The 23,006-nt window shown below is 35.3% G+C and overlaps 1 protein-coding gene across 11 annotated transcripts in view; it reads right to left on the reverse strand.

Moving 5' to 3' along the window:
• ADAM23 (ADAM metallopeptidase domain 23) overlaps window positions 1–23,006 on the reverse strand; it is an 84,211-nt gene that overhangs the window by 11,369 nt on the left and 49,836 nt on the right. For 8 of the 11 annotated variants that reach the window (XM_026112290.2, XM_026112208.2, XM_064515230.1 and 5 more), the window contains exons 16-24: window positions 19,884–19,955; window positions 19,060–19,146; window positions 18,428–18,508; window positions 16,762–16,812; window positions 16,211–16,274; window positions 14,512–14,617; window positions 12,887–13,006; window positions 11,736–11,904; window positions 10,135–10,246 (exon numbers count right to left, since the gene is read on the reverse strand). In XM_026112290.2, coding sequence (XP_025968075.2) covers window positions 10,135–10,246; window positions 11,736–11,904; window positions 12,887–13,006; window positions 14,512–14,617; window positions 16,211–16,274; window positions 16,762–16,812; window positions 18,428–18,508; window positions 19,060–19,146; window positions 19,884–19,955 — 862 coding nt within the window. The other 3 variants (XM_064515229.1, XM_026112045.2, XM_064515232.1) reach the window with 2 other exon arrangements.

The following is a 23,006-nucleotide window of genomic DNA, read 5'->3' on the forward strand; positions in this document are numbered from 1 at the left end:
TAATAGTAAGAATGAACAAAGCTGTTGGTCTCTCCCAGTCTTATGTTAACTTCTACCACATGTAAAAATCTAATATTAAAGCATAAACTCCATTATGACTTACTCCATTATTTAGTAAATAAACTGTCAACTGAGGGCTCTAAGTTTGTAAACTTTGTCCTTAACCTAAAGGAAAAAGTATGAATACTGTATTTTTTTACGCCTACAGCAAATGAAAAGAAAATCAAAAAGCCTATTTTTTCATGTAGATCCTGAAAGGTGGTAGATATTTTAATTTTAGCTAAGAGAATCTTGCACTACTTGTTAATTAGAGTCCAGAGTCCCTACAATTACATCAATCAGTGCTAAATTTGCAAACAATAGCTTGACAAAAGCAATAGGACTATATAATAAGGAACTGAAGTTGTAATAAAAGCTGTATTCCCATTAGACTTTCCAAACATCAAAGCATTTCTTCAGCATCCTCAAGAAGCTACTTAACAACAAAGTGAGGAAGAAAGGTGAAGCAGAAAAAAAGAACACCAAAAAGAAGTGGCACAAAGTATATTTGTGCAATTTTCTGAAGAGGGCAAGAGAACACCTAAATAAGAAATTCATAATTAATCCTTAAGTGATCTATTTACAGAGGCTGGAGGAAAACAGACAATAGGGATCACTGTTTTACCAATTTAATTGCTCAGAACAAGAATTTCCTATTGAGCAGCCTTTGATGTAAAGCTAATTGCATCTGAGTTCAAGGCAAAATGAAACTACCACAACAGTTCTTCTGCAGCATGCTGCACACTTTGTGCTTAAACATTTACATGTCCAGGATTAGCCTTCAAAAACAGTTCTACCTCCTATCCCAGTCCCCCAAAACCAACACTTCTGCACTGCAACAGAGATTTACTATTCTAAATATTCTGCCGCTGAGTTTGAACAACTGTCAGACAGCTGGCATGAGAAAAAGGAGCATCTAGAGACAACAAAGGAAAGTGCAGAGGCAGCCTCAACAACTGAAAGCCTTAAGTTGTTAGGTCAGTATCACAAACACCTTCTGCCCAGTCCCAGACACTACAAGAAGAGGGTACCCTGGGTTTGAAAATGTATCAGTGACCTGACTTCACTGCATGCATTACATGGTTCCAGCAGTAGTGCTTTTAGATACCCGATTAGCCAAAGGAAAAACAAGCTCACTTTTTTTTTTTTTTTGGGGGGGGGGGTAACATTCAGTGGTATGAAAGAATTATTCTGCAAACATGTCATTAACTAGTTCATATAAATATACATTTCAAATTAGTATACATAAAAAATTATCTTCCCCTCATCCTTCAGAACAAAAGCCCAGATTTTGCCATGAACTTAGGTGGAATAGTACACTGGTTTTCTGAGAAGTTCACATGTACTTCAGGAGGACTGCTTGTTTATTTGTTTCAAACAAGCGTAGCAAATTATGCAAAATATACATTCTCCCAAATCCTTTCAAACATTTGAGTTAGAAATGGTTTCCTGCAATTGCTACACAAAGTTTTCAGGAATATTAGTAAAAGACTTAGACTAAAAAGAAATATAGTGAGCTTTATATATATAAGCAGTGCACAAACTTGACAACAATAATAAAAAGGTCATTTTTTTCACAATTTGGAAGAAGACATCTTACTTCGACTTACCTTTAAAATTCCACCTGGCTATAAATCAACAGTAGTGAGCGTGGTGGAGAGTAAACAAGGGCCATTTCACAGGCATTATATTCCCAATTAAAACTTTCTTTCAACAGTTAGTAGCCTAATGAGCTACTGTATGTGACTCAGAAGTATGACTTTAGATTTTCTTTATCAAAAGATTGTACATAGCAAAAGATTGAAAACACAGCAAAACACAGATAACAATTTTTAGAAGCCTTGAAAAATTCTAAAGCTGATTTCTTTCTAGCCATAGAATACTATTTTCCCCACAAAAGAGACGGCAGGTACTATGATTAACTGATAGTAATATATTCATAATTTAGATAAGGAAGTACCAAATGGCCAATTTTTAACATTTCCTCATAGGAGAACTATGTTCCTGTTGTTAATTGTTGGGGGGGATGTTTGCTAGTGCACATCCATTTAACAGCCAGATTGGACTTTCAATACAGGATGCCAATACTGTTTTTACTATAAGTATGGAAGAATTCAATTAAAATTTAAACAGAAGAGGATAATATACAAACCAATTAGGTTTAGTTAAGCAGCAAAACAATGAAATTATGGTAAATGTTAAAGGGGTTGTGATAAAAACATTTTTCAGATCTTACTCAATTTTATAAAGTGTCATTAACTAAAAGAAGTGACATTCATTTTTGACACAACAATCATGAAAATCAAATGCCTGTAAATATTAGGCAATCTGCTAGAGAGCCTTATAGCAGAGTAAAGGATAGATGGCTGTGGATAAAGGCATGCCTGTTCCTGTGGAATAATTTAAAACTATTTCACAGTACATTGGGAGTAGCAGTTCATATGAATGCAGAGAAACAGCTGCTTTTCCTTAAATTGATTAAAGAAACTGGAAAGGCAACATTCAAGGTAAAATTTTACTTTTATCAACATGACTATAATTTCAAGACTTCAGTGTGAAAACAGCTGGTGAAATGCTTGTGATTACTAAACATCAACCCCTTGGTTATGAGAATAGAGTTCTCCAATTGAGGAGTTCCGGGTGTGAAATATTTACAGAGATTTCAGAGGCTTGCTGGGAAGCCATTTTAAAGAACATAGCAGACTCTGCATATGAAAGTACTTAGAGCAGAATGCAAATACTTTTACATGTTGTTGTTTACCTTGCCTTAAAGATGTATGCATTGTGTTTTATCAAGCATATCAATGAATTTAGATTATTAACAAAGTAGGATTTAGCTACCAGTATGAAGTACACTTTGCATGAGGTTGTTACTTTAGTTAGTAACATTTATGAAAAAGATATAAATAAGTAACTCTCAGCCAAATAAACTTCCTTGGTCACTGGACTCGGATGCTTGACATAAATACATGCAGACTGACAGTAAGAGAAAGGTTTTAACAACCACCATACTTTGGGGTCAGTTTCCACCCAGACTATGGTGATGTGCAAAACTCAGGGTACACTTGTTCTCTCTAACCACCTACTTCTACAACCTGCAGGCACAATTAATAAGGAGGAAGCTTCTGCAAGTGCACCAGTGCCCCGGCACATCCCCATTCCCACAAGGCACACGCTGCCTGGCACGGCCAGTACTCTTTGCTACCGTGTTATTGCTAGCCATCTCTTAAGACCCTGATACAAACCCTAAACCCTACTGAAGGTGCTGAAAACCGAACAGTACCTACCTCTTGCTAATTTCCCTAGACTTTAGACTGTTCCCTAAATCTTTATCATCATCAGACAGACTCTACAAGAACTAAAATACATTGTTCTGAAATTCTTCTTGTCATAGAAGAGATGAGTTTACCACAGATTGTCCTGAAAGTAACAACAGACTACAGGTTGTTTGATGTTTTCTAAAACCTTTATTCCTTTTATCTATCACTTTGCCAAACAAATCATCCAGCTTAAGTTATCAAAGCCAGATATCCATTTCAGGATGAAATTTGGAAGAAAATGATTCAGCTGTATCATCCCACATGATTACTAAAATAACGTCATAGAGCATTAAGCTGAAGTATTTCTATGATTTGATGAAAAGTTTGCAACTGGCAAGTGAAGTAGGGAGGGACAAGGAGGAAGGGCAACATCTGGCATTAGGGCCTTCTGACATCACTGTAAAAATTCATCCCGATCTGGTCAAGTTTCCAAACTCTGAAAATTCTGTCTCCGCTGCACCACCGCCCAGACAGAGCAGGCGCAATGCAGCCGCTGTGGCAGCCCCCGGGGAGCAGAGGGCATTAGGAATGCAGAGGGGGTTTGTGCTGCCTTTGTTCTTTCTTGAAACCAAGCAGCAAAATGCAGCAGCGGCTTGACTTGGAGATATGCATCTGAAGGAACTAGAGGACAAGGGAAAAAGACTGATGGGGTCCCAAAGAGAGCAAATGAAGAAAAGCTGGAATCAGAGCAGAAGGATACAGGAGCAAGAACAAATGGTCAGGGATGTCAGTCAGAGCAGAGTGGGGCTGTGACAGGAGGCAAGGCAAGATAAAAACAGAAGGGTACAAGACAGTGTAAGCAGAAGGCAGGATTGTCGTTAAGCCCTAGTAAATACTCTGCTCCAGAATACCCCTACCTAGTATATATTCTGCTCCAGAATGTAAGTCTTGAACCTCTACAACCTTCACAGTCTTCATTTTTTAGCAAAAAGCTGTAAAAAGCCACCACGAAAACACAGATCTGGTCTTTCTCAAGTAGATGATCTAAGACCTCTTTCCTTTTATTTGTTTTTCTGTAAGTTGTCTGCTGTGGATGCAAAGGTCTTTACTCTCCTAAAAATCTAAGCTGTGGGGTTCTCATGTTACAGTCCAGTTCAGAAAAAAATGAAAAGTTAAAGCTAGGGTTGCAAAATCAAACACAAAATGCTGCCTATTATTGGAAAACTGCCTAATTGCCTTAGCCTTAATGAGAACTGTGCATGAATACTTTTTCATACAGTCTGATGAGAAATCAAACTATCTTGTTCTGCCCCCCCCACCGAGAGGTGGCACTGTCACATGACAGATGTTTTTAAGAAGATTGGTGATATAGCATTAGAAACACAGTGAAGTTGGAAATGTCAGAAGAGCAGAAAAACAGCAATTTATTCTGCAGTTTGCACTGTGTTCTGTGAACACAGAATAAAGATAGTTCATTCTAGTATATAGGGACCAAACATCTCTCTCTCTCAGATAACCACTTTCAAAATCTGAGGTAGTGGGCTAACACTTAAGATTAGTTCCCCATAATTATGAAAAGTCAATAAATATACACATATCTTGTACATGTGCTCTACATATGAATTCTGTACTACAGCATTCTACTGCCTTGAGGTAACATAATCCTAACAACAGAACATCAGAAACTTTACTGTAAAACTAGCTATCTATACACACAATATTTTCATCAGACTTCCTTTTCTCAGCCAGATTTTGTGACCCGTTATTAGACTGAAAACCCCATGGATTGGAATAAACAGTTTCTGAATTATATCAAATAGTCCAGGTTGCTCTGAATCCATTTTGAAAAATAATCATAAACTTTCTAAACTTTCAAATTTTTCCCATTACTTTTATAATTTGGGGTAATGGAAACATTTAGACATTTAATTATATTGTGACGATGTAAAAATTCACAAACTTATTGTTTTATGCCCCACATTATCCCAGACAGGAGAGGGTTCAACACTGCATGAGCAAACCACATGACACAGACACAGTCAAATCACACGACAAATACGGTCACCACATGACAAAGCTCATGGGGTAATACACAGAGGGCTCAGGTGCGTACGGTTACCTCACACACTAGGCACCAAACATAAAACTCAAACTAAGAAAAATGCTTACTCTATTCCCCACCCTGTGCCTCCAAAAATCACCCCCAAGGCCAGAATGGTCCCTGCCACTGCACCTATTAGCCTGTTAGTTGCCATGCTCACTGTGTGGAGGGAAAAGGGAAGATTTTTAAGGAAATGATCACAAGTTATATACGTCTGAAATGAAAACATGAAATAAATCCTCAAAGGAAAATTTTACTTGGTAATCCATTCTCTGTCAAACAATTTAAACCTCCTAACAAGCCTGTCTTTACTCAAATACTGTAGCTCTAAAAATTCTGAAAAGTGCTATATTTGGCTTTATACGAATACCCGCAAATACTTCATTAAGAAGTTTTCCTGTAAATTTAAGACTATTTCTTTTAGCTGGTGATTCTATTGCATTTACTTAAAAATGGAATATCCTCAACCTACTGTTTATTTCAGTTTAAAGCAGCCAAAGTGTAAAAAATCACCAAAAAGAAAAGCTTCCTTTTGATCACCAGAAACATACTGTATCCATACAACTAAACAAATGAAAACACTTTGTTTGGAAACAGTTCCATTGCAGGAAAATATTGTTTTTAATTAATTCCATTATTAGTTATTATATTCCTTTGTTACTGTATCTATATATATATGACATTGTATTTATTTGTATCTTACCAAAACACCAGTTTTAAAAGGAAAAGCCTACAGTAGAAATGTGCTTCAGGTAACACCCTGGAATTTCAATGTTCAGATGGTCTCTCTTAATATCTTTTTTTTTTCATTTTTGAATGGAACTCTTGTGAAAAAAAAATCTATACACTTCCTGTGCTATAAAAGATTAAAAATGCCATAGATTCAGTCAGTCACAGTAGACTGTAAGCAAGCATCTGAATTTACAGATACCAGCTTCTCAGTCTAATGGGAAATTTTCTAAGGGACAAAAACTTCATAGTCTTCACACTGAAGAAAGTCTCTTTTGAAACTTGTTTCTTACCTTTTTTCCATTTCATAAATACACACACACACACACACACACACACACACTTAAGACATAAATTTTGCATTAAAACAAACAAACAAACACCATTCCACTAGTCAAACAAGGGCCCAGTTCTGCAAATGAAATTGCACAGGAAGAAACTTGTGTACATACGGAGTCCCACTGACTTCAAAACTAGTGACCAACACTAACTTAATTCAAAGTTTCTACAGTAGCCAAAAACTAACAGCAAGAATTCCTTATCTTCCCCAAACAGATACCATCCTGAATTGCTCTAGTGTGGGTCTGTTAGTACAGGATACAGTAGGTTGCTGAGTTTAAACTAATTTGAGACTCATGAATTAATACCAACATAATTATGGACAGCTAATTTTTAAATCCTGAGACATAGTATGAAGGCAAAAACAATTGATGGATGATGGAAAGATCTGGAAAAAAAAAACAAAAGTGCAACAGGAGCAGCAGTCAATTATCAATTATCATAACAGTAAATGAATAGCAAGAAATACTTGTTAGCTATACATACTTGTAGTAAGAACAATGCAGAGACTGATGATGTGAAAACTGTTAAATCAATTATATGAATTCTCACATCTCTAAAAAGGTTTATAACATCTCTCTAAATAATTGTCTGCTCTCGTGCTATTTATGCACCAGGTTTCAACACTAAGCATCGCAGTAAGTAACTGAAATTAGAAGAGGTTAAAACCCTAAATTATATAACACATAAAAGTTATTGACTTAAGCAAATCTTTCTTCATCAAAGTGCCTCACAATGAAGGAACAGGAGTCCAGTTTATTTATAGTTTGTTTTCCCTCTTATACCAAAGCGTAGCAATTCCAGCAGGAGTGATTTAGTTTACTGCAAAGAATAGCTCATCATCAAGAGACTTCTAAGAAACAGTCTCTCTGCCTGTACATGGTGTAAGGCATGAAGTAGATGGAAGGGATTTGTTACTTAAAAGAAAAAAGAAAAAAAGAATCTGTAAAAGAACTGTGTAAGCTATGGAAAGCTTTCCCAGGCTTGTGTTTATGTTCTTGAATAAATATTAAGGGTAAAATCTCCTCCCTCTTTTGTCTCTTCAGCCCAAATCCCTCAAATACCTGAACTGTTGAAACTGAAAGCAAGAAACGTATCTGTCAGTTCAGATCAACCCTAAAAGACAAATATGTTAATCTAAAGATGAAAATAAATCCAATATTTTCTAATACTTAAAAAAAAAAAAAAAAAAAAAAAAAAAAAAAAAGCATATCCTCAGTGCAATACTTAAAAACTCTTTTCCACTTTTCTTTGAATCTGGACACAGCTCCATTTGAAGAATGAGGAAAACAGAAAGATTAATGTATTCCACTTGAAAGAACTTAACCTCTCAAAAACGGACATATAGGCAGTGTAGTATCTCAACGCTGTACAAACTGAAGGCTTGGTATCAGTTCCACAGATGTGGCTATTCACTCTGTCCAGGTTTTATTTTATGGAATTTCCCTGGCTTTGAGTCAAATTACACTAATCCTAGTATGAATCCTAATCCTAGAATTCTGGTCATACTAGATGCCATTTTGTGATGCTATATTTAGTTTAGATGCAATTTTCTTACAACTGAATCTATGTTATACTTATCTCAAAGAAACTGAGTATTTGGCTTCTGAAATGTAAGAAAACTCAAACTTAAGGATAGGGAAAAACAAAGTATTTTGGTTTATGCCTGAGACTTATAAACTGGTATATGACATAAGAAGTGCTGGTAACAAAGGGGAAAAAAATCTTAAAGGAAACTACTTAAGTACCTTGGAGCTTTACAGAACTACAGAAAACTATTTCTGTATCCTTTTTGACAAAGAAATTCCTCTTTTAGCACACTAAAAGATAATGTAACAGCTGGGTTCAGCTGTAATGGCAGGGTTCAAACTCCTATAGTCATTTCTAGGTGATTCAACACCAATAAATTAATATAACAACATAGGTAAAAATAATTCCATCTTTTTAAATTTGTTCTTTGAGCCTTCTTGTAACAGAAACTTGCTCTGCCTTTTTCAGTGGAGTATACTGAAAAGCAGAGACCAAACTTTATGTCTGTACCTACTGGCAGAAATCCATACAGACACTATTCATTTAAGACTTTTTCCCCTGAACATTTCAGCACTGATAAATTAATTTTCAAAAATTAATAATAATAATCATTCTGAAATTACACAAGTTAATTTGAATTACAAAAATCTAACAAAACAAAAGTACCTTCTTTGATGCCCTTCTTAAAGACCTTTTTACAGAGGAGGGAATCTCATTTCTTACCCACAGCACTTGGAAATAGGCAAGACAAAATTCAAGTGCTCTTAAATGTCACAGCAGTAAATAGTGCTCTCCTCAGCCACACAGAAAGAGAAGTATCCAGCTCTATAGTGCCCTCTTCTCCTAATTTTTTAAAGACTCTGTAAGCAGCATTCCACAGTTAGGAATTTTTTTTTTTTTTTTAAATAGGAAATGGTATGATAAGCAGCTTTGTAAGATGGGGCACAACCAGGCAACTCTAAAGTGAACCATGGTATGGTCAGGACTCAGGAAGTACCTGCAAAGATCCCTAATACCAATGTGGACTGTTCTAGAGAGCTTCCTTCACAGCGGGAACCTGTTTTAAGATGATGTCTTCAACAGCCCCAGGTAAAGCTCTACTGGAACCATTCTGCTAAGGGGCAAAAGAGTAAGGCACACAAGACAGAAGTGGAGCCATTACGGAGGCACATACCAAAATTCTGTCTTCCCTTGAAAACCTGGATATTTTACAAAGTAATCAGTTACAGTCTGCATCACAAGGCCTGCATTTTTAAACACCTGTATCTTCTTTCAATCAGCTTTACAGAAGGGATGGAGGGATCCAGAACTGGGACACAGCAGAAAAATTTTACTCAGGTTTCTCAGTTCTTTATTGGTAACTTTATCTCTAAATGCATAATTCTGGATAAATGCAGTCTGATGTTTGATAACGTCCTGATGACAGGAAAAACAAAAACCTTGGATAGCGCAATCCAAAGACATTCTTTGGCAGATAAGTCAGAGTGAATCTCGAGTGCTTTTCTTCCTTTTTGAGAAATGTTTCTGACACATTATTTTCCTAATAACTCTTCTTTGTATATCTACTTCATACACAGTTGAAATATCTACTAAGTACATAAATTAAAAACCCTAAGCAATAATGGTTGTAAGAACAGCCTAAGTCCTTAAATTGATTATTTATTTCTTTTTCTTCCCACTGAAACCTGACACCAAGAAACCAAGGCTTTCTTCACTGGGGACGTTCCAATTTCCCCTTTGTTGTGTTTGCTCTGAAACAGCTGAGAACAACTAAGGGAACAGGAAATCTCTAGTAACAGATAAGTACTGAATTCTCATAAAAAAAAAAAAAAAGAGCTATGTCTAGTCAGCTTCCAATTACAGAAAAAAATTGTAAAGAATGAAGAAAAAGAGATGAATGAAATATCGGGAAGTACATACGTTTACGTACTGAAATCTTCCCAACATTTAAGTTAAAAAAATAAAAGTTTTATCAATTCTCTAAGCAGACAGACATACATCATCTAAATGAAGCAAAATTTTACTCTCTGGTTCTAAACAGGACTGTACAGTATTTCTTGCTAATTCTACTACCATGTACCAACAGAAAAATGTCATAATTATTTGAAAGAACATCAAAACTGAAATCACACAAACCCTTGGGTCCTTCATCCTTCTTGTTACCAGTATCCCTGATAGGATCATCAATGCTGCAGTCTGTCCCAGCCCAGGAGAAATTACAAATGCAAGTGGCTTCATTACTACACACCTGGAAAAGAAAAGGAAAAAAAATGACAGAAATGACTTTTTTACCACATTTTATTAAGTTCATTTAACATCTAATTGGGTATTTTATTTGCAGAATAAAATTTATCCACTTACGTATTTTACCAGTAACATTGAGTGTTTAGGAAGAATGTAATACGTGAATAACCTGAAAGTTTGCTTTAACCCTCTGGATATACTCAGATGCTAGCAAGCAAAGCCTTCCACATGAAAAAGAACATGGAATGTGTTGCTGGAAGAAGTGACTGAAGAAAAAGCATGACGTGAGAAATAGATACAAAACAAAGAATGAAATTTTGATTATAGGTTTAGAAGGGAGGTCAATCATTAGAGATCAGTTAATAATATCTTTTAGACACTGAAACATAATGTCAAGAAAACCCATAAACTAAGTAACCCACACAATAATGATTAGAAGTAAATAGCACATTTTTTTTAATTTCTATCCCACTCTGCATCTTGAAATATTCACTGAAGAATCTTATTTCAAAAGATGAAGATAAATGCATCTTTTGACAAGTTTGTTGAACTGAAATATCCTTTTAGAACTGTGAATCAGAATCATCCAAAGCAAAACAGATGAAGAAGCACAGTTCTCTCACTGCTCACACTACTCTCCAAAAGCACCAAGAAAATTTCTAGACCCCTACTACTTCCTCTGCTTTTCAATTTAAAAGTTTTTCTTCTTGAACCCAACTGACTTTCCTTTGCAAGGCTCAAATTCACTTCACATCTTCAATTACACATAAGGAAAAAATTTTCTTGCATAAAGTCTAGCCCCTTAAGCAAGTATCTGTAAGAACTGCAGCAGTCAACTGAATCCCACACTGGCTCCTTCTCTCCTTAAGGAAAATGTGAAGTATAGCTAGCCTAAAATGAAAGAGTTTTATCAGTATTACAGTTAAGACATGGAGTACTGAATTTGTTCAGCAAAACATACCTACTATCTAGACTAATGGACTTATGGATAGAATAACAGGATATGATGTACCTGAATGTAAGATGATAGACTTGGTATATATTCAAGAAGTATATGTCATTTCTGTTGAGGTCCAACAGTTTAGAATTTAAATAATTAAGTCACCAGGTATAACTCCATAACACAGGACCACTTTATAAAGGTGTGATTATGCAGTAAAAAGTTTAACTAAAGATGGCAAGTAGCCTGAAATATAGATAATACATTACAGAAACTATAACAACTGACATCAAAGCTCTTTCTTGCTAGTAACAAAAACAACACTTCGGATATAATTACAGAACTAATTTAATAACCTTGCTTCCTAAAATTTTATCTGTGCTTCTCGTGTTGTAACAGAATGGCAGTCTTCCAGAGAATCTGACATTTGTTTTCAGGAGATCAACAGGTCTTAGGAACATTTTCAGGTAGAGAATTCCACAAGGTATTTTAAAGTACAATATAGCAGGGACAGCCAAAGAGGCTTAGCTGCTGACATCCAGTACAGACTCACCCCATGACCGGAACAGACTTTTCCATTAGAACCAATGGGACAGCTGCTTATGTTCAAGGACTGGATTGGCAGGCACTTTTTGTCCAGACACATCATGTGGGGACCACACGGAGCTCCATCTTCCACATAACCTAAATCTGTATCATCATCTAAAAGAACATGAGCACCACTAGGAGAAATAAATTTTAAGATACTATTAGTATTAAGACTAGTCTTTTGAAAATATTAAACATGTCAGTGTGGATACTAAAAACCTCACAGCTTTCTCTCTTCCAGGGATACAGACAGAATGAACAAAGTTGTAAGTCTGTCTGTCTGTCTCTAGCATTGACAAAGTGTTCAAGTTGACAGACTAAAAAGAAATCTAGATAATGACTTACATACTCAAAAAGGGCACCTTAGGGTTGTTTTTTTTTTTAAATCAAGTCTTTGATGAGCCAAGGGTATTTTTAATGCTGCAGAATGCTTTTGCTAGAAAACGCTAAACACTAACTTCGCATGGGGAAAGGAGTAACATTAAAAACAAACAAAAAAAGGGAAATAACAGAAGAGTTAAAAACCATTGTTCATTCAGGTTCTAACTAGGCAGGAGAGTATTCTTAGTGTAACAGTAATGTCGCCAATGTCTTTAAAATACAAATCCAGTATTGTGCATGACAGTAAACTAAAACCACTTATATGTCCTTTAAACAGTCTATAGCTTAACCTCTTATCCTGCCACAACTCTTCACCATGCCCTCCCCCTCAGCCTTCACTTTCCCTAAGGCTATTTCTTTGAGAATATAATACTTGAAAAAATTACGTTTAATATATGGATCTTTGGCAATTACAGACAACATTTATTAATTTATTTTTACAGAAAAGCCACAACGCTAAGCATTAAACTCTGGCCATGAAATTCTGCTCCTGGTCCAGACAGAGTAACCAGGAGGGCAACCCACATTTCACACACTTCAATTATGGAATATTAGGGCTTTTTTTTTTTTTCTTTCTTTTTTTTAATCAAAAGGAGAAATACCACTCAGAATAATCACTTTGCTTTAAGTTATTAGTTACTTAAAAATCATACCATATTACATTTATCTCTATCATAATCTGATTAGGTTTGACAGAGAAAAATCAGCTTGGAACACTGCATTATTTTCTTTTACCTGCAGTCTACTATGCGCCCTTGGTGATAAAAAGAATTTGGGATAATTTCTCCTTGAACTTGACCAACTCGTGGAACTTTAGTAAGATTAGTACAGAGCAAAAAGCCACAGAAAACGTCACTGTAAAATGAAAACATAAATCAAAAAGTTACTGGAGTAATACAAAGTAAACTTACAAAAAGAAACACTGCTAATGCTGCTTCTGGTCACAATTAATAACATATTACTGTAAGCTGGGTGATACATTTTCAACGTACAACTTTGGGAATAAAATATTATTTGGTGTACATAATAGTGGCAGCATCTGATGTTAACCAGAAAACATTAATGGCAAAGGCAGAAACAAGCAGTTGTTTAAACTGATGTGCCAGTGCATACTATTTACCTAATGTTGGCATAAACAAAACTGTATCTGTGCTCTACGTACAATATAATCAAAAGGAGCCAACTTGTACAAAATTTTATCATACTAGACTATATTACATTTCTCTCTCTAGTAGCTCAGACACTGTATGCTAACGTGGAGTTTGAATTTTTAATTGCATTTTATTCCCCTTGCTGGACAATTGAACCATAATGATACTCATTAATATGCAGTGTGTGTGTCTGAATTTTGGTAAAGGGGGTATTTCATCTGCTGTTAATTTATATGTGCAATCTTTGATAGCAGCCAGCAGCTTAAAACTTACATTTCTTGCTCTAATTGTCCAAATTCATACAAACAGCTGGAAACAGTATTTGTTAAAACTGCATAGATTATAAGTGGCTTTTCAGCTAGACCATTTTTGTGCATCTCTTAACTGACAAGGAAAGCTTTTTTGCAAATGAGCTTCGCAATATATATACCAGCAGAGCAGTATTCTTTATATGAATACAAAGAATATCCATTAAAAACTTATTTTCTTATGATCTAATTTAAAATTTAGTCATGTAATATCCAAACAAAATATAATGCCATTTTGACTAACATCAAACAGTTGAAGATGAAACAAACCATTCAGAGACTTAATTTTTTTCATGTACACTACAAAATTAAAAACAGTAAATAAATCAGGGGAAGTTTAAGTCTATTCATGAATGATCATTGACACAAAAAGGATATATAATCAAATATTCATCTAGCTGTGATCATATGCAATGAATCAGCTATTTTCTCTATAGCATCCAAATGTCTCCTAAGGTCAGAGACAGCTCCTCTCTGGCCTAAACTGAGATTGGAACAAACTTGAAATAGCACAATCTGATATCAATTCCAGAGCCGCTCCTGCAGGCAAAACCTGTGTGTGCGTTTGCAACCCAGTTCATCCCTACCAAATCTGAGGTATCTGTATATTATGACCTTTGTGACTTTATGCTGCCCTGTCCCCCAGCTCCCCTGAAAGCATCAAACTCACAGTGTATCTATTTGAAAATTCAGATGCGGGAAGTTCTTTAGAACTGTATTGCTGAGTCACCCATGGATTTTTCAGAGCTATGGAGCATTTTTGAATTGTAAATCTGGTGAGGGAATGAAGATTCAAAACAATGTAAAACAAACTGTTGAAATGTTAATGAAAAAGGTAGGAAATATTAGACCAGATTAATCTACCTTAAAAGACAAATCATCTCTACCAAGCTGAACTTACTGTTTGCTACACTGAATCCATCGGTCTCCATCCTTCCCACAGTTTCCTTTTTTTGTGCCTTCTGTATTAAGCTTCTCATAACAAAATTTGTCAGATCCTGAAGACTCTGTTGATGAAAAAAGGAAAAAGGAATGCACTATCCACTGATGACACAAGAGCTACAAAAACCCACAGTTTTTTTTCAGCAATTCTATGTATGTTTTAACACAAAAAATCTAACCACAAGTGTATGTATACAGATGGTATTTTCCAGCAACTACAGTGGGAATCTAAGCAGGTTGAACTGCTGGCACCTACAGATGGCTTTTCAAAAATAATCCCTGATGTTCAATATTTGCTTTGGACTTTTATAAAAGCAATCTCTATAGTGACAGTGTTATAGTCGCCATTTGAATATATCTCCGGTCTAATTCTGTTCACATTTATAATAGTTGCCCATAGATTTAATCTAGTTCCCTTCACTGCAATTATTCCTGATCTGTATTTCATGAGATCAAAGATTTTTATATATGACATATACCATGAGCACCTCTCTGATATTAACTTAGGATTTTATTTATTTATTTTTTTAGGAAGTTCACAAAGAAAACAAGGTTGAACAGTCAGATTGTGATTTCTACTTCTAAAAAGGAATACATGCAGACTTTCCAAACTAATGGATTTAAGCCATAATTATTTACTAAAAAGCCAATCTGATTTTTCAGAAGATAAATTAGAAAATAAATGAAGAAAAGCACTTGCACTATATAGAGGAAGATAAAATATTAAAGGAAAATAAGAGTGGCTTCAGTAAAATGATTGTACAAAAGAAAATCCAAACAATTTAAAATATCGCATTGTGTAAGATACAAAGAAATTAGTTAACAAAAACATCTGTTGCTTTTAATATTATCAATACATGAGTGTGAGATACCAGCACATAGCTCAGATAAAAGCATCAAAAGACAAAGGAAATGTTTTCTCCATCCATTTTTACATTTATGTAGCATAAGACAAACAATAAATGGTAAAGCACCCCCCCCCAAAAGGAAGACCCTTCTGTCACAAATAGGCAGCATCAGCACTAGCCATTATATTTAGAAAAAGCACGCAAGAAAACATTACATGCTAACGTACAGGACATCCTGATAATTCTGCTCTGCTGCACTATCTCAAAGTCATTACACAGAGCATTTATCCCATCTCAGGTGCAAGCAAAATTCATCACAAGTATAATTCTATTTTACTTCATACATTTGGGCTTAAATTTGTACTGTGTATATTTAAATTCATACTAATGTACTAAGCTAGACCTGGGATTAACATAAGGCTTTTTCCTGGATATAGAGTGATCTAGAAAAATGAGGCAAGGCAGAACAGCTTCAGCATGAACCACAGCTGGGATAAGGAAATAAATAAAAAAATCCCTCACCTTTCTGTTTTGAACTATAAGAAAAAAAATCCTGAAAATAAAATATTTCTTCCAGTAACATTAACTCAAAGTCACCAATATTTTGGTATCTTTACAAATTGAAATTTCCCTTGACAATCAAGCCACAGTTTCTCATTGCAAGCTCCATTCCACTGAGCAGAAAATTTCAACTGAAAGTAGCAAGAACAAAAAATAAAAACACTAAAAATACAACCACCTAAAAATACAAAACAAAGGAGAGAACGAACCAGAAATAAAATATATTTAAGGTAGTTAAATTCAACCTACTAGATCCCCAGATATATTTGCACTGATTATCTCTTGTCTTGCATTCTCCATTATAGCAACGGCCCTAAACAAAACAGAACATGTTAACAAGGAGATCTGAACATTGTTTCTTTTCTTTCCCCTTCCCCCACCTGTGTCTCATTTTGATTCTTCACCCACATAGTGGGATGTATAATAACTTTCATGAATTGGGTAGTTGTCAAAACTAGAGGGCACACATTGGCCCAGGTTCTCCAAGTATTTTGGTGTCTAATACTTAAATTTCAGCAGCAGCTTTATACTTCTCATTTACATAGCTGTAAAGAGCTTATTAATATGCAGTGCAATAAAAGATCTACCTGTAAAACGTAAACATACCAAGCAGATTTTATTCAAACTAGAAATTTTTACTATTCATAGGGTGCAGAAAGCATGAACAGCATCCATATCTGAAAGACCAAACTCAGGAAAAAATGTGGAAGACAGGGTTAACACCCCCCCACACACACACACGACTTTTATTTGGTCGGTTCCTATTTGCAGATGTGCAGGGATTTTAAAATATTACATACCTGATTAGAATCACAGGCATATCCATCTTGTTTATGAAGATTTGGTGGACACTGAAAAAAGTATATATTTTTAACTGGGTATACAGTAACAATGCATCAAAGGATCACATATGGAATTTTCAGGTTTTAGAAGACAAATACACAAAATAGATAATATAATAAAGCAACCAAGATAACTAAAGGCCTTGAAATTTATAATTACTGCAGGAATCTTTGCAGCAGTTAATACAGATGGAAAAAACAAATATCCTTTCCCAAGTGTGATCCTGCCTAAGACGTGAGCCATGAAAAACAAGGTTTTATTCTTTACTGCATATTCTTAATGCAAATTAAGGAGGTGAAGCAAGATACAGGGCAACACAAATGTGCTAAGTAACAGAATATTTGGTAACCAATGCTGGGACCACATTTGCTCTCCTGTGCAGCACTACCACTGCACACCTTTCCGTTCCATTGAGAGAGCGTGCAAGTGGTTAGTTGCAGCCTACCACTCCATTGCTTCCTGCTGCCAGAGCCGTGGCTTTTATGATCATGTTAACTGTTGTATTCTCTTGGCATGGAAAGTTTTTCAGTATGAACAAGACATTAGCTCCAGAAGCCTCAGATTACTAAAGACTGGTTCTGAAAGCTTTTCTTCATCAGAACCGGACTGGTTAAGATTTGAAAGGGTATGCTGCTGCAATGTACCATATTAGCCAACAGCAAGTATAATTTCTCTAGCTTAAGAAACCCCTTTCCCTCCCTTTAAGAAGCCTCTATCTATAGAGTGACAGATTTACAATAAAATATCACCAACAGCTACATATCTGTGAGTGTAATGTCTCGATGATAATTGAAAAAGAGATTACTGTTAATTTACTTCAATCTATAATTACAATAAATGTCTAGAGAGAGCGCCATGTGATCTATCCTGAATCATATTTTTTCAAAGCTAAGAACCTGATGCAGTAGCAGGATTAGAATGACTGTAGCAGTTGTGAAGTTCTTATACAATCTTGAAGCTAAAACTCAATATTGAAAGGGAGCATATTTGACCTAAAGAGTCAAAGTTTCTGTGAAAATGGAAGATGAACCAAACGATGACTATCTAAAAGAACTCAGGTTACAATAGCCTTTTTTGCTGCTCTTTGTTAACTATATTTTCAAGTATTAGCCAAATGTTTTTGCATGAGAAATGCTTAAGATTCACAACTCTACAAATTATTATGAATCTGCATTCTCAAAAACATAACACTTCACTCATAGTTATAATTGTCTACAATTTCTCCATTTATATCTTAAACTACTTTAATTCATAAAATTATTACTACATTTGAATCCATTCACATTTGCAGTATACTCTTCATATTTATGCTATGGACCACGCAAAGAGTACATGAGGACATCTAACACAAATACTATATGGATACATGTAAAGAACCACCTGAGTTTTAAAAACCAAGCAGAACAATTAAGTCATATTTTGAGTCCACTTAGATAATTTTTTTCCAGCTTATAACAGTTTATTTGTATGTTCAAAAAATTCCTTTAGGATGAAAAAAATAAATCTCCATAGTTATTGGCAGGTATATGAGAGTGCCTAGTCTGGCTTGTTTTCTTAACTTGACCTAAAATGAGTGCTGAGAAACTTCAACAGTATAACCAGAAAAAGCTTCTGCATACATACCTGGCCAGAATCTCCAGGGCAGAACTCTGCAATGTCACATTCATTCACTGCATATCGACAGTCATAGCCTCGTGGGAAAAACTAGAAAATGAATAATATACTTCAGGAGGATGAAGATTATGTGAAAGCAAAATTCAAGGCTCCTAATTGGAATGACTCCTCATGTTAATACTCTGTAAATACTGTTCACACAGGTATTTGTCTTTTTTGCTTGGCTAACAACAGAACAAAACAATCTCAACAGTTATTTCAAAGTGTTTAGCAAGATTTCAGTTTCATAGTCTTTTAAAGGGTAAAACTGAAGTGTATAATACTTTGAAAATTTAAGGTAATTTTTTTTAATCTCCAAAATTTAAAAAAACTGGTACACTTGAAAACAGAACTACAGTATAACATTCTTCATCAACACAGACACAAATACAAGAGCCATTTTCTACGTGAATACATACCTAATGCAATCTATTATTCTCTTTATATTCCGGATAGTAATCACATTGTCATTTGGAATAACACAGTCTCAGTTTATTTAAGCTATTCCTCTTCATTCTACATAAAACACAACTATAGCAGGCTATACATGACTTCTATGGACAACTAAAAAGAGACAATAGATACAATCCAAAAACACTCACAAGACACGATGTATTACAGCAGGGTCCATCACTACAGTGAGCTCCATTAGAAAGGGAGCACTTCTTACAACAGTCTGCATAGCATTCCTGAAGAAAATAATAAGGGATCTATTAGTTCTCCATTTTAAATCATTTTCCTTCCCAATCTTTCCAAGAACTATCATGTATCAGCAGACAAAAGATTCAGTTCAGCACTGAGGACTAGCAATCTTCAGCTGGAAGAATCCTTTGCACTGCTCAAATATTAAGCTAAAGGGAAAACACTGATACAGGCTATAGCAACAAGAGGATTCACACCTTCTGAAGCCTCATATAGGGCCAGAGTAGCCTGTGCCAGTGCACGCGTCTTAGTCAAACTGCATTATATGCAGAGGAAAGATTATGAAAACTAACTATGTATGTGATTATATTTAAATAGTCGAACAAGGATTCAAGCTTGAGGCGCAGATTTTTGCAGAAAAATTCCTGGAATATTTCTACAAAAAAAAGAAGAAAACAACAGGTTCTCTGTCTGAACACAGGCACATATCTCCAAAGCACAGTTTAGGAAAGGGGTAACCACTTCCACAGGGTGATTCAAAAAGTACTGAGAACAGCTACATCTTTTTATCAGTATGAAAGGAAGACTATTCTGAGGATATGCTCTTTCTTCACACTCATTCTCAGTGTAAAAAAATATTTTAACACAGTCCTCTGATCAAGCTGCTCCATAGCAAAGGCAAAAAAAGTTCAATTCCATAACCTTCCCCCCCTCCCTTGCCTACCATATAATTATATTTTGTAAGAAAGACTTGTGGAATAATACATAAGAACTCTTTACTTGCCATTCGGAAACCGCAGTCACATTCTTCTCCTGCTTCTACATACCCATTTCCACACTCAGTAGTTTCAAACAGCTGAAAGCAAAAGAACCCCACCACCAAAGTAAGAATAAAAACAGTATGAATTGACTTTTTTTCCACACACAGCCCATCTCTGCAATGCTACTGAGTCACCCTCCCACCAAGAATATGTCCCTTGCTGCTGTGATAGAGAATTTAGCATGGTTTTCAAGTGCAACTAGTTAAAACTATGCAGACATAAAAATGGCTCAACTAAACCACATGATTCCCAACCCTCTTTGGGAAAATACTGATCTCAGAAAATGATGATAAACCCAGAATTAAGAAAATAATACTCAAGGGATAACACTTGAAGTTGGTTTCAATTCTACACACTCCCATTTCTTTAACAATTCCTTATAGGAAACCAGTTGGTAATACGATCTCTGGGATCTACACAGGCACCTATACTTGCTCATGCAATTAGTTACTACCTAGTCCAGTGTAACGTATTTGCACATGAAAATAATTAACAGTAAGAAACATTACCAAAAGGAAGTTTTGTGCATCTTATCCTTAAGTTAAAAGAGGGTAACACAACCATATCTAAATAGTGCTACAGTTATTTCTAGAGCCAGAGATATACAACAGAGATAAATTCTACAGTTCAGGATAAAAGGTAAATGAGAAAAAAATATATTCCCTGATTAATATTCAGGAAATCAGCTCTTCACAAGTTCTTCTTACTTCACAAGTGAAACTTCCTCCTCTGATGGAGGCAAGAAAGAAAACCTGGGGGCTAATACAAGCGTGTGCGTGCATGTGTGTGCGCGTGTGTGTGTGTTTAATAAAATCAAAACTCTCATCAGGCCCTAGCATTGGGCTAAAGATCTCAAAGTCGTATGCATTTTCTTAGGTCCTGCTGTTCTATGGGACAGTTATTACATTATGCACTGAGCCATCATGGTAGTCTTTAAGAATTTTAATTACATTTCGTTACTCATTTGCCAATTACAATGTTCGACTAGTTTCTTCTTATTTACATTTCTGTTGTTCAGATTTCCATTTTTCACCTCTCCACTTGTTCTGTTCTAATTCTTGGGACACCTACTGTTAGTAACAATCTGATACTTTCTGTGACTGCTAAGCTCTAAAAATTGAAGATAGTCAGAGAAGAGCTTAATTCATGCAAGGTCACTTTTAAAACTCTTCTTGCTTTCATCATTTCTTTGTCACTTTTTATGGAGAAAATCTGTCAAATCTGTGGAATTAAATTTCTGTTTTTCACATGCAGTGAGCTATTTCATAAGCCCTTTCAGATACTACACTAGTCTCACATGACATAATTTTGTTTAAAAGAAAATTAAGGATGATTTTTCAGACCTATCACAGAAATAATTTTGCAAAATCCTTGTCTGCTTTTGATAACAGTTCTGTACTAAAACCCTGGAAGAGTAAAGTCCAGGTCAACTGGGTTATTAGCTACAGAAACACAGTCCTCACTTGAATATGGTTGAAAGTTCAAGTAAAGATGAGATCAGATAAATATACAGCTCGATGCATGTGAAACATGTGAGTAAACATGATGTTCTTTCTGTAAGGGCTTAATTGCAGTATAGCTATTGAAAATCATCAAGATATGAAATGTAACATTTAAAAAGAATATATACATCTTATAAACTTGGAGGGAATTCTTCTTAGGTACTTTTGAAAAATGAGAAACAATAGTACCTAATCAAAGACAATATTTTCCTTTTATCACAAAAACTGCACAGGTAATCAATAGTACCTACAGTTTGGGGTGCCAGAGGCAAAATTACAGTGAAGCAACACCCATATGTACTCTTCTTCACTAGCAATATCAACATGATTCAAAAAAAACTGTAAGTTCATTTTTTCCTCTCTAAGCCATTGTTGCTACTATACTTTAGTGGAAACAGCAAGATCTCATATTCTGAGCCTGAAATTCACTTCTCCATCAAGAAGACTTGATTATTTGACCAGTAGCTGATAAAACAGAAGGCGGTCAACCAGGGAACTGCAAGGGGGAAAACTCCAAACCCCCAAACAAAAAAAACACAGAAATTCCTTTAACATTTACAGATAGCAATCAGGAACCTTTAAACGTTTATACCTGTCAGAGTCTAATTAAAAGGTTGTAATTAAAAATAGGATTAAGATGACTGCATAACACAGCTATGCTTTGTTTACCTAACGGCTAAATACACTATTTCACACCTTACCTCCTGGCCTCCAAATAATAGGAGTCATGTATTTTTTTTTTTTTTCAAAAGGAATAAATAGTCCTTGAACTTCAAAGTTGTGAAACACTAACAAAAAATAAAAGACAGGTAATTCAACTACTCTCCTGGGAACATTTTCATGGAAGTAAAGCAGATTTTTATTCTGTATGCAGTCAATTTGGCAACTTGTTCACTTTACCTTGCTAGATAACCACCGCCCTATTTTAATGACACAAAATCAAACTGTGTTTTTCTTTCTTGCTATTCTTTTTTGCAGTTATGCATACAAGCTGAGATTGCTAACAACCTGCCCTGGGAAAAGATTAAAAAACACAGTAACAAGCAAAATTTTTTAGTCAATTTGGTAAGGTGGTGATCTCCCAAGGGATACAGCACAGGAAACAGAGCAGCTTAACAGTCTCATTGCATTAAATTCTACAAGGACATCAAGTTTGGTATCATGATTAGATAGAATATTAACACCTTGGATTGATCTTACATTGCAAAAAGAGCCATACGAAATATTTTTACAGTAACCAGCTTTAAAAGGATGCCATGCTACTATTGCCTTAGTTAGAAAAAGCTATGAGTTATAAAACTTATGAGTTTTAAAGGAAAAGAACGCAATGGATGGTAGAGGAAACAGTTGTAAATTACAAAGCTTATTAGCTGTAGACTTGAAATGAAATGAAGTTAAATTGGATAATAACCACAAGCTGCTAAAGTTTATATGAAGCCAGTTATTGATTTCTAATGGTAATTGGCATCCTTCTCAATACTCTCATGCACAAAGTCCAAGAATTGAGTGGACATGGAGCATTTGCTATGACCTCACCTCTGGATTTATTTTGCACTACTTCCAGCTTAATAAGTAGTGTATTCA

This window comes from Dromaius novaehollandiae, chromosome 7 (genome assembly GCF_036370855.1).
Source record: "Dromaius novaehollandiae isolate bDroNov1 chromosome 7, bDroNov1.hap1, whole genome shotgun sequence".
Lineage (NCBI taxonomy): Eukaryota > Metazoa > Chordata > Aves > Casuariiformes > Dromaiidae > Dromaius > Dromaius novaehollandiae.